The 18,881-nt window shown below is 36.5% G+C and overlaps 1 protein-coding gene across 2 annotated transcripts in view; it reads right to left on the bottom strand.

The window, feature by feature from the left end:
- The window catches only part of LOC117213758 (putative phosphatidate phosphatase), a 59,551-nt gene extending 41,682 nt beyond the window's left edge, over positions 1-17,869 (bottom strand). The window contains exons 1-2 of one of the 2 annotated variants that reach the window (XM_033459397.1): positions 17,471-17,586; positions 28-179 (exon numbers count right to left, since the gene is read on the bottom strand). In XM_033459397.1, coding sequence (XP_033315288.1) covers positions 28-179; positions 17,471-17,534 — 216 coding nt within the window. In that variant the 5' untranslated portion in view covers positions 17,535-17,586. Of the gene's footprint in view, positions 1-27; positions 180-17,470 lie in introns of both variants that reach the window. The other variant, XM_033459389.1, reaches the window with a different exon arrangement.
- Positions 17,870-18,881: the final 1,012 nt, after the last annotated feature.

Here is an 18,881-nt window from a genome sequence, read left to right on the forward strand (position 1 = left end):
AATGAAGAATCGCAGCAGGTGACTCACCGTGCATATAGGAAGTAAAAGACCAATGACGTAGAGCATCACGCTGGTTACAGTCGACGTGTGGAACGGATGATATAACGACTCGTCATTGCAGAAGAATCCACGCTTGTACGGTTTGCCGAACAGGAAAAACATCAGCACCGCACCACCCACTGCAAACAGAAAACGGACCATCAGATGTCGATCGCCGCCTGTACCATTTTTATTCAATTTCTTTGATCGGCGATGACGCCACCTTTGTATCGTGTCATTGCTCGCGAAGGCGAATGACGCTACGTCGCGTTGGCGTCACGCGAATTGTTTTCAAATGACGTCGGAGATATTGGCGAATTTCAAGGAAAAATGTTTCAATCGCAGCTGAGGTTTGCACGTATGACCTCGAACCAGCACGATAAAATTGTACGCGTAGAATGGAACTGAAGAATTTTTCTCGTGATATTGGATTGGCAACTAAGTGATCGCGGATTTTGTCAATACCACCTAATGAGAAAATCCGCAATCACTTAGTTGCCAATCCAATAGGATGAAACTTTTCTGTTCGAAGCTTAGTTTTCGAGAAAGTCGAGTTTGAAAATTTACTTGAACATGACTGTACAGCAGAAAATCATCGGTAGGATGTTATTCTACGTGTGAAAACAGGTGGAAAATGTAGAATAAAATTTGTTTATAAGACGCTCGGTTCCTGAGCAAAGCGAACTTGAAAACGTACCATCCGCGTGTATTGGATCGATTATTATCTAAACACGAACAGACTCTACTTTCGTGAAGATGCAACTTTAAATGGAAAAATTTTGTTCCAAATTGGTTCACTTATTTTCGTACGTAGAATAGCCTCGTAATTATTTACTCCTGTCTAGTCGATACTTAGCCGAATTCATATATATCCAACGAATACCCAAAATTCTCTCGAAAACTAAATTTGAAAGGAGAACATTTTATTCTATATTTTTCCCTTCGTTCTTTCGTAAACAATCACCTCGTACTCGCTTGTACATGTTACACGACCGCGTCCTGTATATTCTATATATCTATAGCTACATTTTTGCACCTTTCGATTCATCAGAAATGCATCAAAATCCGCAGTCCATTTATTCCCTACTTCTTTCAAAGTTAAGATAAATCTAAATCAAACTCGAGACGAACTAAGCACATCGTTTTTTCTTTATTTCCCAAATTCTTTTAATATGTGTTTGTGTATATATATATGTGACGGCACTCAACAACAAATACCGCCACTCGACGCTAACTTTTACCGGACAACGGTAGCGCAGTGGTTGGCGCCTTAGGTTACGAACGTTCGGAACCCGGGTTCGAATCCCGGCGACCGGAGTCTCCGATTTTTCTTCCACGATACAAAAATGAGAAGAAAATCAGCAGTAGCTTATTATAGCGACGTCTACATTAGCAGCTACAATCATCACAGACAACACGATACACCTCATATATATGAAAAGACATCGGGACCTCCCTTTGAGAATGTTGAGGAAAACCCCAATACCCTAGTCCAGACGTTTACTATAGCCACACTTTAAGTAATAAAACTAAGAAATAGTTGTAATGTTCCGATTATGGGTGCTCAAGGTTTGTGACGATAGGCTTTTTGGGCTCGAAGTGACATAACGGGTCACTGAACGTAGCCACGGTCACGGGAGGGAGGGACCTGTACCTAACACAGGTACGGAATAATTATATAGCTCTCCTTAAAAACAAAGATTGACCCGAGAGGTGGGGAGAGGACTATATAAGGGCAGTTCCGCTTGGACTGCGATTAGAGTCTATGGAGTCTATTCAGAGGAGTACTACTTGCACGTTGAGTGACACACCCAAGATCGTGCATCACATCGCATTCGTCGTCCCGTTGGCCGTGGATTCGTTATCGAACCTGAATTCATTGTCATCGACATTTCGACCATCTGATCGCCGCTATTACTTGTACTTTCTTGTAATAATCACATTTGTACCAATAATAAATATCAACTGTAACCACGATGGAAAATTCGAGCGAAGGTTCGTCAAACGTCCAAAATTCCAACATTAACCCGGCATAATATATCTAACATAATGTGTGCATATTACTTCTCATGCTACTGCGCGTAGCTATTTATATGTATGCAGCACAACATGATGTAACGCTTACACGACTGCTTGGAATACGACTATGTACTCACTCGAAAGATTGCTTAATTAATACAGTAAGCGGAAGAAATATGGTGAGATCGTTAAATCAACGAAGCATCGGATTCTCTATGTACTCGTGTCTCAAGTTTCGCTTGAGTCAGATTAGGATTTGACGTTATGACGCACGAATGAACAGAAATCTGCGAAGATATAGTAATTTCCGATTTTATTGTGTCAACGACAGTAGCGTTACACATCAAATATTTTCTCGCAATGTCCTCGCACGCGTAAGCTTGTACACTTGTGTCGTTCAAGGCCAATTGCATTAACTCAGCGCGAATACCGTTACGCTGTAAAATATTTCAGTTTTGTTGTTGCCGATTCATACAACACGCGATACCTACATAATTTCAAGCTAATGATAAAAATAATTGAGCTAATTACAAATAATTGAAAAAAAGAAGAAAGTTTCGAATTATTTCAAAGCATTGTCCAAGTATGTATGAAAGTCATTCGCGAACAATTTGCTTAAAACTTCATCTAAAATGAAAGCTGCGTCTTTTTTTGCCAATTTTTTTAGATTTCTATCGGATCCTCGTTATCATTAGATAGATTTTCCATAAACGTACAGAACAACAATTGACGCTTCCTTAAAGAAACGTGACCGAACTTGCTAATTCCGAGTGTCATCGTACGTGCATAAGTAGAAAGGAGATTTATGGCGCTCGTTGCGAATAACGATACATACATCGTCCTTGACATAAACGAGACATCATCGTATTACGCGATGACTATCCGTGTAATGATAACTAAATTTGTTGCTCGTGCGCGCTCCTGCGCTAACTACGGTACTGCGCGATTCAAAATATGTGCGCTCCTTCCTTGTTTGACAATCGTCTGACAGCACGTTTGACACGTGCTCCGTCTGCATTTTAATCGAAGTGCAAACATGACGAAACGTTAAACTATCGATCGATGGTTTATTATTCGATTAACGCTGAAGCACGAGAAATGTCGAAACAAACAGGTGCAAAATTTATTTATCGAACTTTAAACAACGTGACAACGTTATAACTCGAATCGTAATCTACGTTACGACTCGTGATTCATATTTGACATATTTGGATAGCGTTCTATCACTAAGTACACGACCGAATATTGCAAGAAAATTCTTTCAACAAAGACACAAAGTTTGACAATTTTGGAAGATTGTTTCGCCTATTGGAAAATCTGGTTAACAAGATCTCCGCTTAAAATTCCTTTATCACTCGATTATCTTCGTTGATTCGTACATCTTATCGGAAATCTGCTTACGTTTGTTACCAGAAATCTAGCGCAAAAATTCTCAACCTCGTATCCTCTACTTATATCCTCGACGATCTTTCCTATGCTTATCATCGCTGTCGCAATTGCCACGAGTAATCGATAAAAAAATCCCTGCAAAACGCTTAATCAAAACCGCCTAACAACTGGCGTCTCCTCCCACCTTGTACGAGCTTAGAAACGCCACGTTGAAAGATTATACAGCACATTAAAAGGCACACCCTGTTTCAACGGAACGTACGTAAGTACAACTTTATCAGTTGCGATTACTGGCCGAACCCAGGCATAATAAGTCAACGAGTCGATTTTCATAATTCGCCGATCACCAACGCGGTTGCGTCACATTTCAGCCAGATATCGAGCAGAGATTGCCGGTTGCGTCGATTCGATTTTTCTTTTTCACCCGCAACGATTCCACGAGCGAGCGGACGATCAACCGTGGCTACGATAATTCGAAAATTGAACAGCAGTTCTCTTATCTGTGGCGCATTGCGTTTGCCGCGCAACGAGTTTCCATAATTTTCGATAACCATGGGCCGATAAGCTACCGAGGATCCATCGTTCGCGCTATCTATCGCTACTATCTAATATGAGATGGCAAGGCGAGGCAAAAAGGGGCGGAAAAATCAGGAATAAACCGGCGTGGTGAAATTACGGCGTAGCAGCCGGTGGAACGCCGACGCTGTTATCCTTCGCTGTTTACTCGATGAAAATCGTGAGATGCCTCGCCTTCGCTACCTGGAAATACCTCGGCTCGACCGAGTCAGCTATTAAGATAATTGTCAGGCTCGCTTTTAAGCAAAACGAGGCAATACGGTGAGCAGGTTGTAACAACTGTAGCTACTCGCACGGGATCACACGTGGTCATTATTTATGTAGCCGGACTACGTTCGAGCTCACCGCTGTTGCATATATTTTACGCACTGCTTGAAGTTTCATGATCATTCGCCGGTGATTGTGCCTGGAATTTATTGCTGACCACAGGGGCAGCCGGTAATATTTAGAAATATGCGAGGTACCGTGTGTTTTTGGAGCTATTGGCATGGCGCACGGATTGCCTTTCCAAGAACTCACACACCGTTTTATCGCCTCGTTGAATAGCAGACAAGGGGTGAAATTTTGGCGGGTAATCGCTCCGACATTTCCAGCCGTTTCCAACGCTGTAACGTGCATTTTACTCTTGTTCCGCTTTTTGTTCAACTTCAAGCTAAATATACTCCTCCGTCGAATTGTTATTTCTTGTCGTTTACGAAACTTTGGAACTTCTTCGATAAATTGTACGCGCCCGTTGATGAACTCTCCGATTGCAAGTAAAATCAAGCACTTTGTAATTACAATATCGTAGCGATAATCGCACCGGTATAACGACCTAATGATATTAGCCAACTCGAAGATTATTATAACGATCGATCCTACGAGGAAGCAACGTCTACCGAGACGTAGTTGGGTGATTATCCGCAGAATTTTCCAGCTTCATCTTTCCGAGGATGAAGCTGCACGCTAAAAAATGTTATTGCCCATTTTCACGAAGGATAAATAGCTTGTACAGGTTGGAGTTTCTCACAACAGTACCAGCGAGAGTAAGTAATTTATTTTTTGAAAATGGCATATTGGACGCGCGCTCGTGTAATTTAGAAATTGATAGAAAGTGCAGTCGATCGATTTGGTTCCATGTGCTACGTGATGTCATTTCGTCATTGCGCGACGCCCTGTATAATTAAATTACAAACTGTACGTGACAATATTGCTCGAACATAAACGAATCGGAATCGAACGTGGAATAGAATTCGAACTAAACGTAGAATTCGCGTTAAATTGAAACTAAACATAGAGTAGGCAGGCGACCATTGATTTAGGACGAGTTGATATATTCTTAACGTCTTATTACGTCTGTTACTATTTTAATCGCAAGTTGAAGGAAGTTGATTTGACTGAAAAATGTGCAATTCGTTAGAATAAAGTTAAACTTCGAACTATTCGACAGCCGTTAATGATAATCAACGATAATTATCGCGCGTTCTCTGTCGTTCGTCTAATTGGGTTGCATGCTTATCCGAACCACTATACTCGATGTCGTAACATCCGTTCTGGATAAAAGTACTCTATTTAGAATTTTAATTAACGCTCTATGGTAAATATAACAAGCAAAAACTGGATAAACGCTTCCATTAATTCTGCGTTACGCGCGTACAAACTTGTTTGTTCTGCTGTTCGTGAAAAATTGAAATCATTGATATAGATAGTCTGAACGCTTCGCAGGCGGATAACGAGTTTTAACTCCCATTCGATTATCTAAATGTAAAAGGCGAGAAAAAGAGAGAGAGAGAGAGGTTTCGAATTAAATTAAACCGAGCTACAAATTATTCTGTTCATTTGCCTCTCCTTATTTACGCATGAATTATTCAGAAATTATGCGTTATCGCTTAGATCCTCTTTTTGCGTGATTTATTTATGAAATGCGTTAGTTCTCTGGTAAAAATATCGCTATTACTATCACAATATTATTACAAGCGGCGTAATATCCTACTCCCAAACATACGCACGTTCCTGCAACTTACATAACGTCACATATGTTTAACAAAAAGTACACACGAAGATAAGGAAGATATTACCCACTCATAAGGAGAGTCGTAATCTTCGAATCCAAATAGTTTATATACAATCGCCATACGTTTGTCAAATTTACGTAACCACCAACGTTAAATTAATCTCGGGGGAAAAATGCAGCAGAATGGAACCATCGAACGTGGAATGTTACTTAAAAATCGTACGCTTTAATATTAGCAATATCCCTGTTTGTAAATCGTATTTATCAGGTGATACGAATTAAAACAATAATGACGAAATACATTGATCTTCTTCTTTCTATTTGTTACATGTTAAAAATAAATATATATATATACACGCATAAATAAATATATATATATATATAGAATGTACGAATAAAAATCTTAAAGACATCGAGACGTAGCTATTATTCCATTTTAAATGACACGGAACGTACGTGATCCAACTATAAACGTACTATGCTTTCTGTTATTTCATCTAACAATACAATGTGAAAGGAGAATCGCGAGCATCAACATGTTTCTCGCGTTTCTCGCTGCCAATAAACGTAATCGATACGAATACGAAAACAATTTGCAGTAACAGTATCCGTGTCGGTAATCTTCCTGGCTGTAATACTCGCGGTTCGAATGCACTTGGTGAACGCGTGTTATGCAAGGACTGATAATGAACACAATACGTGCGTATTATTCGCGATTACGAACGGGACGGGCATATCACGTACAGTCTAAGCAAAACAGATTTAGATCCGCCTTGACATCTATTTGAAAGCATAGGTATACCTCGAGCAGTCGTCATCGACGCGAATTTCTGCACACCGGATGACTAAGCATCCCAACCATTTAACTATACCGTTGCTTCACGCTGCCATTCACCTATCCTTTTCATCGATCGTACCGATAATAAAACGTATCACAAGCGTCTCTGTCACGTTCTTCTTTGTATTCGAGACGCGAAACTTACTCTCGGTCGTTCTGTGCTCTTTTGGCAATAAACAAGCGGACGATTCCACGATCGTCACCATGGCGAAGCTGTACGTCAAGCGACCTCGATTCTAGCCGCAACTTCCACTCAAACAGATACGTTGTTTGATCACAAGGCTATCTCGTATAGTTGCAAAAAGAAATATCACGTGTGTCGCGATGCTTAGTGGAGTTCAATTTTTCGAGAAATGTACAATTCCATTCGATATCGTTTGACAATCTTTCGCTGTTGCTTTTGCGCAAATTTTTGGAAATGCGTGGACGTGTTTAAAGAGCCAGTTGTGTATTCTTCTTGACGATATTTGTAGAGTCGCTTGGAGAATTACCTTGGCAATTATTTGCATACGACTATCGCTTGGAATTCATTTCCACATATGTTTGTATATGCAGAAATTTATACCAAATTTGTCGATATTAAAGCTTGAGATTCTAGTTGAAAGTTCTGGCTAGATTTATATTCATTGCTTTGTTTCGTTAGAATATTTTATTATTTTTCTTATCGGATAAGTAAAGATGCGATAGATAGTATATTAACATTGTAGAGATTATTTAAAGTAAAATTATTCGATTTCAACAGTGTTATCCTCTTCGAGATCTTCTATACTGTTTTGTTATATTTTATATAAGTAAATGAATATAACATGAAACGCGACTTAATGTGTCTGGCATTTCGAAAATAAGTTTGCTATCTGCCATGATAATGACTTTTACATATTTTATTACATCATAAAGTCGAGCCGCGGAAAGGAAATGTAGAAGTTTGCTAGCTACTACGAACATGATGGAACCATCGAGAGGGAATATGTTACTTTACGCGCAACAAAAGAGACTTTCCACTGTAAATTCCAAAAATAAAATAGCAAGCAATTTATCAGATACGTAGCTCGTTATATCGTTCTCTATCTATCCACTTCTCGCTATATTTTTATACGCATAAATAACTCGAACGGCAGTTAAAATAATTTTTATCTACCTGTTATACGATTTGATGTACGTAAATAATAATGTAACGCGTACTATTACGTATAATAATATTTTTATATTTTCGTCATAGAATAAATAAATTGCTCTGTCATGATAATATCATCGACACACCTCGTCACTTCAAACAACTTTATTAATTCAGCAGCTTCCGATGATTAGCAGCCATTTATTTATCATCGTTTAATAATAAAACTTGCTCGAGAGCGTGTGTTTTAAGTACAACGTAATACGCGCCAGTAATTTTGTAAACTGGTACTGGAGTTCGAAGAAGAAGAGAAAACCACGAAAGGGTATGCTACGCAAGTAGAATTTCCTCGTCTGAACGCTACGAGTGAGAAATCACGTGAAACAATATCTAAATAGGTCTGTGATTTAGACAAATTTTTAAACAAAGCAAACTTTACTATGAGACTACCATTAAACTATAAATATGAAATAAAAGAAAAATACAATTCTGTAACTGATTCTTCGGACAAATCGTCTTAAAAATGACAAATCCATAGACAAACATTCGAAGCGCAGAACCTTTTCCAACGACTTCGATCTTTTATCAGAATCACCTTCCTCTCTACATTTCACTATATTTCCCTATTACCTGCTCCCCTCATCAATCTCTACGCCCACAACGTTAAATCATCCTGTGAATACAAACACCCACATCGTTCACATTTAAATAAATTCCCCCTATCCGAATACCTGAAACAAAATCCATCAACTAATTTCCATCTAAACGGCCGGACTCATTCGGAATAAAGTACACCTACGTACACATTACAGGCGGTAGAAAAAGTATAAGCATAATTCTCTGTCTTCCGACGAGATACTCTTTTTTACTTGAACGCAACAACGATCGAGTATTTTATCCTACATTTTTATCCCACTCGTCAGGATCAATTTCGAAAAGGGAAAATTTCAAAAATTATATTGGAGCGATGGCTTAAATCGACATAAACGTGAGTACACTCAGTGGCGTATCGTTGTTATATCATCTGACCTATGTCGCCAACTCTATACAGGGTGGTTGGTAACTGGTGGTACAAGCGGGAAGGGGGTGATTCTACGCGAAAAAAGAAGTCGAAAATATAGAATAAACATTTTTCGTTCGAGGCTTCGTTTTCGAGAAAATCGACTTTGAATTTTGGCTCGGTACGCCTGCACTTTATCGCGTCTCGTTGTAACGGATCTCGCTGTAGATCGTTGTCTCGATGGAAAAATTAAAAAAAAAAAATTTTATTCTATATTTTCGACTTCTTTTTTCGCTTGTACCACCAGTTACCAACCACCCTGTATAATTTCTCGATTTTTACGTATTTACTATACAGAGAAAAAATCTCCACGCTGTATTTGGTACCATAAGTGTACTATTGGCTTGGCAACTAAGTGATTGCGGATTTTCTCATTAGATGGTATTGACAAAACCCGCGATCACTTGGTTGCCAAGCCAATATACTGTACTATTTCGCAATACGATGTAAGATAAGCAAACTTATTAGAACGCAAGGTACCGATACACAGAGTGAAGTAATTAGCAAGATAAGAGTTTAGGAAATGAACGTAAACACGGTGACTAAGACGAGAGGCAATCGTTATAATAAACAATAATTACAAGACAAGTTAATGACTCAGACTTCTCGAGATAGAGAACACGGTTGACGTGTAAATTCGCGAATATCTTTGCTTAAGAACGTGCACGCGTTTATACTTTATCGGTACGTACGCAACGACGGAAACGTTTTAAACAAAGATATTGCAGGGTCAGACTGTTTAACGAACGACCTTTCCAGAGCTGAGCCAACGTTATGTGGCAGCGGTAACGGTTTCGAGGCAATGAGGTTCACATGGTATCGCGTTCTCAGTCGCGGATCGTGTCCTTTTCGCCTCGATATTTCATGGCTCGCGGACATACTATTCCCTCGCGCTTCCTACTCGCGCACATCGCCGCAACACTCATCTTCCTGTTCCTCGGCTCGACATTTATCCACGGCTGTGACAGATAGGCTCACAGTGTAGAAATTCTCGAAGGAGGGGAGAAAATTAAAGAGGAGAAAAGAAATGGCAACGATCGATGAAAGAAAATACCACAGACGCGTCAGAATGACATAGTATACACGGTGTGAGGAGAAAAATATAATGAAAGCAGTTGTCAACGATGTGCAAAGTGATTTCAGGATGAATTATAGAGCCGGCTAACCGCAAACGTACTGGTATACGCGCGATTGCTTACGCGTTTACACGGATATTGCTCGTGTCTGGTGCCTAATAAAAACCGTAGATTTACCGTAGCAGTGATATCATCCGAGAAAGCGCAATTGGATTATTTAATATGCAATAATCGATCGCGCCTATGGTGAATCGAGGCGAAATTACGATATCAGTGCGTTGCCTTTAAATCTTTTCTAACTCTACGCTGGCTATGTAATTTCAAAGTTGTATAATATTATAATTATGTTTTATACAGGGTGGTTGGTAACTGGTGGTACAAGCGAAAAAAGAAGTCGAAAATATAGAATAAAATTTTTTTTTTTAATTTTTCCATCGAGTCAACGATCTACAGTGAGATCCGTTATAACGAGACGCGATAAAGTGCAGGCGTACCGAGCCAAAATTCAAAGTCGATTTTCTCGAAAACAAAGCCTCGAACGAAAAATTTTTATTCTATATTTTCGACTTCTTTTTTCGCGTAGAATCACCCCCTTTCCGCTTGTACCACCAGTTACCAACCACCCTGTATATCGCGTATAAGGTTCTATATAAATTTTATCATCGCGTATTAGTGTTGCATCGTCTAATTTCTATTTCCTTTATCCGAATAGCTACTAATTTTTTTCTTAAAAAAAAATCTTAATTGTTTAATCGGATTTTATCTTTTATGAAGAGAAGCAGCAACTTTTTGTTTAGAAGAAATAAACAGAAATTAGATAGCTTGATCGTAATTTTGCTGGGCATTGCGTCATTGTATCTTACCATTATATTATTGCATTATTATTAAAACATCGTAATGATAAGACAAAAATAAATAAATAAGACAAAAATCTGATTGCTGCATTTAATTTCACTGCTTAGCAAAAGTTTATGATGAATAGTCTTCTTGCAATCTCATCAAACAAATAACACGATATATCGTTATTTTGATCGGTAGTTATCGGTAATTTATGAATGTTCAATTTGTAAAACAACATAGCTGTGCAGTCAAGTATGGTACGTGTAGAAGTTTATTAATGTTACACCTTCGGAACTTCACGTTCATTCGAGTATAAACACACGACTGATGTTTCGTAGTAAAATTAGACATCAATCGATCGTAGATGCATCCGTCGAATAAACATTTATCTACACTTCTTTCTTGTATTCATGTAAATCAATCTACCAAAATACACTTGAGGGGGAAAAGAACAAAATATCTCTATTCAATCTTTTACTTAAAAAATTGCAAATTTTATATCCTACCGTATCCATAGGTAAAAATTACAGAGAAAAAGACAATATTAATCCTGTTTACGACCGAACATCGTACTTTAAAAAGTCCTCGAACAACCATTAACTGATATTAATTTTAATCGAATTAAAAAAAAAATTCTAAAAATATTTTTATTCTTAACAACGAAGAAACGAAAATATTTTCTTCCAGCCCAAAGATACATTCCAGTAGGGGTTGATAAAATATATGTGATACGTTAATTTGCAAAATCACCGATAATAATTAAACTTTAAACACTTTAAACGCAAAATTTCCCTTCTCGTCTTTATCGTAGAAGAAGAGGAGAAAAGATAAAGAAACGGGGTAATAAAGAGATACGGCTGATATATGTATATCAGCTAATATATAGAAAGACCACCCTGTACGCGAGAGGGACATTCGTGGGAAGTATTTAACACCGACTAACGAAACGAAGCAACAAGACTATCGAGAGAGCTACTGACCTTCCATTCAGTCATTGAATCAAGGCGATTTTGAGCGGCTAATCTACACTTGCGGCTCGTTGAATGGCATCGATCTACCATGTATTACAGGGAGGCCTAGTGACACACAGGTTCCGACAAAATTGCCGCTAATGCCCTACACACTGAGCCGGACCTGTTTGTGCCGCTTAACGAAGTTTGAAAGGGTTCAGTTATTAGAGAGAATCGTAAAAGACACGCTCCGCTCGGTGGCCACCAGTTATACTTCGAAGGATCGAGTATAATACCCAGCAAAAAGTGAACAGCGCGTCAAAGAATACCGGCTAGGTGTTAAAAGGAAAAGCATCCTTTCGAATCTGTTAACTTTAATTGTTATATTCTTTAATATACTCGTATAGTTTGATTTATGATTTTTATATTTTGATATTTCTCAAGTTCAAAGTTGTAAATTTTGAAATTAATTAAATTGATAATGTCTTTCCCTTTAAACTTCCTCTCTATATTTACATTCTAATTTTGATTTTCATTCGATTTTATTACATCTAGATTTTATATTCTAGCGAGGCAAGAATATGAAATTTTTTTAGACGTGTATTTATCGACCCACATCGATCATAACACGATATTTATTCAGACATCAGCCAGACAGTTCGCACATCGACATCATTTATTTACAAAGTCATCAAAGACCATACGCTACTATTAGACCATGCTAATTCTTGTTCTACTTACAGTTCTTTTCGAAGAACAATGAACAATCCGTTGAGACTGGCTTTTATTTTAAATTACTTTCATCGAAGCAATATCAACGTGTCACTGAAAATTTATTGAAAATTTATGAAATTGTTAACATATCGTTATGAGCTAACGTGTATGTAGAACGTGTATTATATATGCGTATACTTTTTAACTCTCATTTTCTTTAATATATTACTAACTTATTGGCCCGGTAACTTCTTCCATAATGGATTTAAGAAAATACTCTTTTCATTTTCATCTATCGACTACCTTCCTCCCTCGTCACAAGCAACAACATAAATACATAATCACATACTGCCTCCGCCTATTTCCATCGTTATACATACATTACACGCGTACCAATTATTTTAATTTTAAAACACACTGCTATCTTAAATCAACATCCTACCTCCCAGAGCATATACTCCAATATATTTAATAATATAATAACAGCCTACACACTACAGAATATATTATGTTATTACAATATCCAATAAACTATTACTATATAGTATCCAATAAATATTTCAATCACTGAGTTATACGTATTCCAGTCATTGTGGAAAATGGATAATTGAGAAAAATCTTAAAGATGCAGATAATACGAATGTTGTAAAACTTATATAAATCAACAAAATTGTCATGAGAAATTACAAATTAGTCCTTTCAACTACCCTAGAAGATTCAGTGATACGTATTCCAGTCATTGTGGAAAATGGATAATTGAGAAAAATCTTAAAGATGCAGATAATACGAATGTTGTGAAATTTATATAAATCAACAAAATTGTCATGAGAAATTACAAATTGGTCCTTTCAACTACCCTAGAAGATTCAGTGTTAAACAAAGGGAACCCAATTAAACAATTATGTATCTAATTAAAACAGAGATCCGCTATTGTTCTTAATATAATTTCAAATTTGCCGCGGCTATCGTAACTCGCCTATCGCTGTCGTTCATATCGATTCATTAACAACACAGTTGGTCGCGATACATTAAAATATAGATTTTAATGAAAGAGAGAAGAAGAAGAAAAATGAGGCAACCTGCACGATTCAAGCTTATTCACGCGTTGAATTGGAAGACAAACGCGCAAACAAAGGTGGAACAAATAGACACCTGCGAGCAACTTTCGAGACGAAAATGCCCTCGGCCTACTTCCCGCCATGAATAATACTCATTTTTGTATTATCTGGTTTTCATCTGTGGCCAGTGGACGGTCGCGTTTCTCTTTGTCCAATGAGAGGTACATAATACTTCGTCTCTTCTCTTTTACTCGTGACTTTTGTGAACCATGCCTTCCAAAAACGTGAACTTAATTTCAGAAGTGAATTATGTACACTATTACAACTTATATTAAACTATATACATATGAATCTATGTATTGAGGTAATGTCGTCTTTACGAACGAAACGTCTGAAAATCGAAATGCATACACTTATAAGAGAAACTATATATTTAATTTTAATTATTAATTTTAATAATAAATGGAACATGCATCTGCTACAAACGTAGTCTAAGACACGGAAAAAGAAGAAAAAGAAATGAATACGAAGGTATGTGGTTTAACCTAACCAGGGAGATTAGGTTAAGTTACCAATATAATATAAATTTCACATCTTCAATAGCATAAGTAATTATTAATATTCATTTCATATAAAAAGTGGAAAATACGTAGTTTTTTATATCTGATGCTGTAAAGATTTAGGAAATTTTAAGAACAAAGAAATTATTTTCTGACTCGTTCGTTTGAATGAATTCTTCGCTATTTTATCATACCAAAATGTCAAAGATAATACTATTCTATTAACTTCTATCTCTTTCTAAGGTATAAAACAGATGTAACTATAGCAGAAATTCACATAGTAAAAATTCTAGAACGTGTGAAAACCTTTTGAATTCGTGACAATCGTCAGTTCTCGTCAGTTTTATTGTATATGTAACACCTGCGTACGCATGAGTCCAGTATTTTTCGTTCCTCTATCTAACCTACAAAGTTTCATCGAAATCTAAAAAATAACGCTCTTGTATATCATCTGTTCTGTCTATCACCGATTCTTTTTACACGTCAGAAACTCGGTAATAGAATAAAATTTAGAAACTTACATCGCAACTCAGATTTATGAATCTTACATTTTTTTTCTTACAGATAGGACGACTGTACGTGTATAATACTATGAGTTCATAACTTTAAAATATCGAAATATTGAATAACACACAATATATTTTTATTCTTACGTGTCCAATTCACCTACGAAGTTGGATTCGCACGTTTTAACACAGTCAGTATCTTTTTCTGTTTTGCCTCTTTCTTTTCTTTGTACGTCGTAAATATTCTTCGGTCTCAACGACGCGACGCGGCATTGCTTCGAATGACCATAGATGATGGCGGGTGAACCAGAAACAGCAATAAATCTGGTTTTCGGTAATAAATTTCGTTTCTGACAAATGATTACACCAACATGAAGAATAAATATCTAAAAGGACAATCAACTTTCTATTCCAACTTTAGTTCCCTTCAAATGTATTCCATGATAATCTAATTTGCATATAAATACTTTAAATTAGGTTATAAACTAGGAAAAAGTTACTTAATCGTCGATATGATAAACTTTTCTTCTATCTTTTTATTATTGAATTGTATATTGCGAATGAATAAAGATTTTCTAGTGAAGAAACGTCTGAAGATATTTTTTCTCGAGTTTCAGCTTATTTTTGTATTCTACAGGCGATATTGCGACACCGAGACAGATTCGAGAAGAACAGAATTTCAAATGAGACCTTCGAAAAAATCGCCCAACTCAAAATAAATATATTATTCTGCAACCACGAATTACAAAATATAAATCACAAAAGACCAACACCTGAAATTATTTTAAATAAATCGAAATCTTCCACCCTTCATTTTGTTTTAATTCTGATTTCTAATTTTGTACATCTCATCATATTTATATTATATTATAGATAAGAAACAAAGAAATATTTCGAATACTTTTACAATTTTTTACAATTTGTTTCAATGCTCTTTCTTATTTTGAGCAATCCTCATAACTTTGTCTTTCCATAAATTAATAAACCTTATTTAAATTTTACATTAATATTCATGGGATATATTGCGACAAAGACGGTCTAATAAGGAAGAAGTTTCTGGTTTAAAAAGTTTATTGGATTGCCTTAGATATCAAATTTTTATGAAATAGAAAGAATATCGAATAACTGCAGTGTACCAGATAACCCGTTAAACGAAACCGTGTCACCACTTCTCAGATTAAATCGATCGAGCTAAAGGGTGTTACTATTCTCCTGTGTTTACCAAGATAATCTAAACAATTTTTCATAACCTTTCCACAATTCAACATTGCAAAATCAACGAACTAAAGAAATCAGCAACAAACTAAAGAATTTGTTTGGAAGACACGTACGCATGCAGATAACGCAATAAAAACATACCTAAGGGATCAAAGGAAAAAGAAGTGCAAACCGGAAAACGTTCGAACGCTTGAAAAAGCATTATCGATGCCGCGGCATCGAACGCACGTTGTACGTTTGTTTAGGTTCGCCTAAATTACGTTAGGAGAATGTAGCAGACGATCGATTCGTCGTTCGTGCATTAGAATACTCGAATCTCGAATTGGTATGTACCATATAGCATTGGAAGCTCGCCTACCTAAACAATAACCTTCAGACACGCACAACGTACACTCTGAGCTAGAAAGCGACTCGTATATTTATAATGGTATATATTTCTTCACGACATTATAATCGTACTAATGGTACTAGATGAAAGTTTAATAGGGTAACGACTAGATTATAGATAGTTCTGCAAATTCATATTTTTGTGAATACAATTGAAGATCGTGCACCGTATAGTAATCTATATAGAAATCTTTACAACATCTAACAGATAAAACAATTTTTTACCCAACTTCTAGTTTCTTAATTATATTTATAAAAATATAGATTTTTATAATCATCAGTAATCTAGTAATGACAATACATTGTTTATAGGTTTATAGTAACGTACAACGTACGATTTCGTATACGAGTTATTTAGTATATAATCTTTGTATATAATAGTCAGGCTTGTCTACATACTCTAGACTCTACATAAAATATCGTCTACATACTCTAGATTCAGAGTGAAAGAATATGGAAAACATGAATATAATTCGAATAATGGTGAAGTTATCCAAGTCAGGAGGTATTATATAAGAAATAATAGAATAAATAGGAAACTAATTTCTAGAAATAAAGTAATACACATTGCTGAATTATAATCACAACTAACGATCTTAGTTGGACAAACTTCATTCCTTTTGACGAGTAAAAATTATGTCCTCGTAGAGAACCATGGCCGTCGAGCTCTCTCAATGTATACGATGTATACGATCTACATATTTGATTGTCTATTACGCCACTAATAGCAAGTTGAACGAGTCTGTTTTCAAACATAGATCAGTCAAAAACTATTCATAAGCAAATTCCACGAATTACAAGTTAAATTACTTAGCTTGACTCAAGTATCTTTCTCACTGAAATAACCCTACTTTACCCTACATTGCGATAGATTCTTAATTCCGTACGAGGTAAGCACCTGCCAATTTAAAGGTTAGTTCGCTGAGAGATCAAACAGGCCGCATGCGGCGCCTCGACTGTCAATCTGACAGCCGCCCGATATAACGTAATCATCGTTCATCGTACTCTTCTGGCGCGGATACAAAGGAATCTCTCCAAGCCAGTCGTTTACCACTCGTGCTACGAATCACGGAAATATTCGGACTATTCGTTCGCGCATCTATACGTACGCATGAATACGTTGATCCACTTACCAATAAGCAAGCACACGAAATCTATAATGATCTTTCGTAGAATCATTTTCGACGATCGATCCATGATGATTTGAATTATAGTACTCTTTTTATCTCGTTGGCTCTCTGTCTCACTTTCTTAAAGTCTTAAAAGGAAGAACGAACGAACGAACGATCGTTACTTAAATGTCGTTACACGGTCGCGAGATAGATAAATGTTAGGAGCAAAACAAACACACGCAGAAGAGCAATGCTTACGCGTGGTCATATAGAAAAACTAGGAAAAAGACCATCTCGATTGCACGGCTCGGAATGGACTAAACGACGCTTGTTGGTAGCTCGCGAATCTACCTACAAACACAGTACGCAACCGGCCCGATCGAGATCCGAGCGACGACTGCGGCTGCGCTTTGCGCCTCGCACCGCTGTCTCGTCCGCGCATACATCGCACGTGCCTACCCCGGCCTGAATCACAGTCCGTAGTTTAATAATGGGTGCTCATTGTAACATGAAACAAACATAAAACACAAGTCTCCTCCATGAAACATGAATGAACGTTCACCTTTACAATTATGTTATTTCGTCTTAGCGGATAATCGTTGCCTCTTACGATTCCATCATAAGTAATCAAACGTCATACATAAGTAATTATATATACACTTTTTTTTATTGGTACGACAATAGTCAATAGAAGTGTATACAATGTTTATGGGGATGACGTTGAAAGAATTTCTAGAGAATGGATTTAGATGTATGGTAAATGGAAGAAATTGTATATATAGTGGTCACAAAAAATGTTGATCAGGTTTTATTTTCACATTTTATTTTCATAGTACCAAGTTTTTTGCAGTTATATCAAAATACTACCAAATGATATAAAACTTAATGTGCTTGGACTTAATTAATTAATATGTAAATGTTATAATAAATACAGTGTTGAACAAATACTTTTTGTTGCCACTAAATACAATTCAATATTGCTAAATGTTTATAATAGTAAATATAATGTAATAGATCTTTCAATATTTTTTAGTTTCAGAGTTCATGTAAGTAGTCAGTAAAAACTTAATACTAACAAACATTTTAGTTTATTGTATTTTAGTTCTAAATTAATCTAAATGATTAATTTGAGAAAATTAAAAATAAAATTGTTTTAAAAAGATATAGTAATTTTAATTGAAATTTTACGTTTGTGAAGAAGATATATATAGGATATCTTAACAGAATAATTTTCTAGGAAAATGAAATAAGTAGTACGAGTAAGGATGATGTCAAAGGTATCGATCTATAACGCTCCTGGCATTATTTGATAATACTGACAGGCAATTTACACAAAAATCTGGGAGGATCTGCGAGGATATGGAAAATGGAAGACAAATAATATCCGAATGGAATACAAAGAATTTCCAAAGATGGATTGCCATCGAATTGA

The sequence above is a fragment of the Bombus bifarius genome, unplaced genomic scaffold (genome assembly GCF_011952205.1).
Source record: "Bombus bifarius isolate JDL3187 unplaced genomic scaffold, Bbif_JDL3187 scf7180000007970, whole genome shotgun sequence".
NCBI lineage: Eukaryota > Metazoa > Arthropoda > Insecta > Hymenoptera > Apidae > Bombus > Bombus bifarius.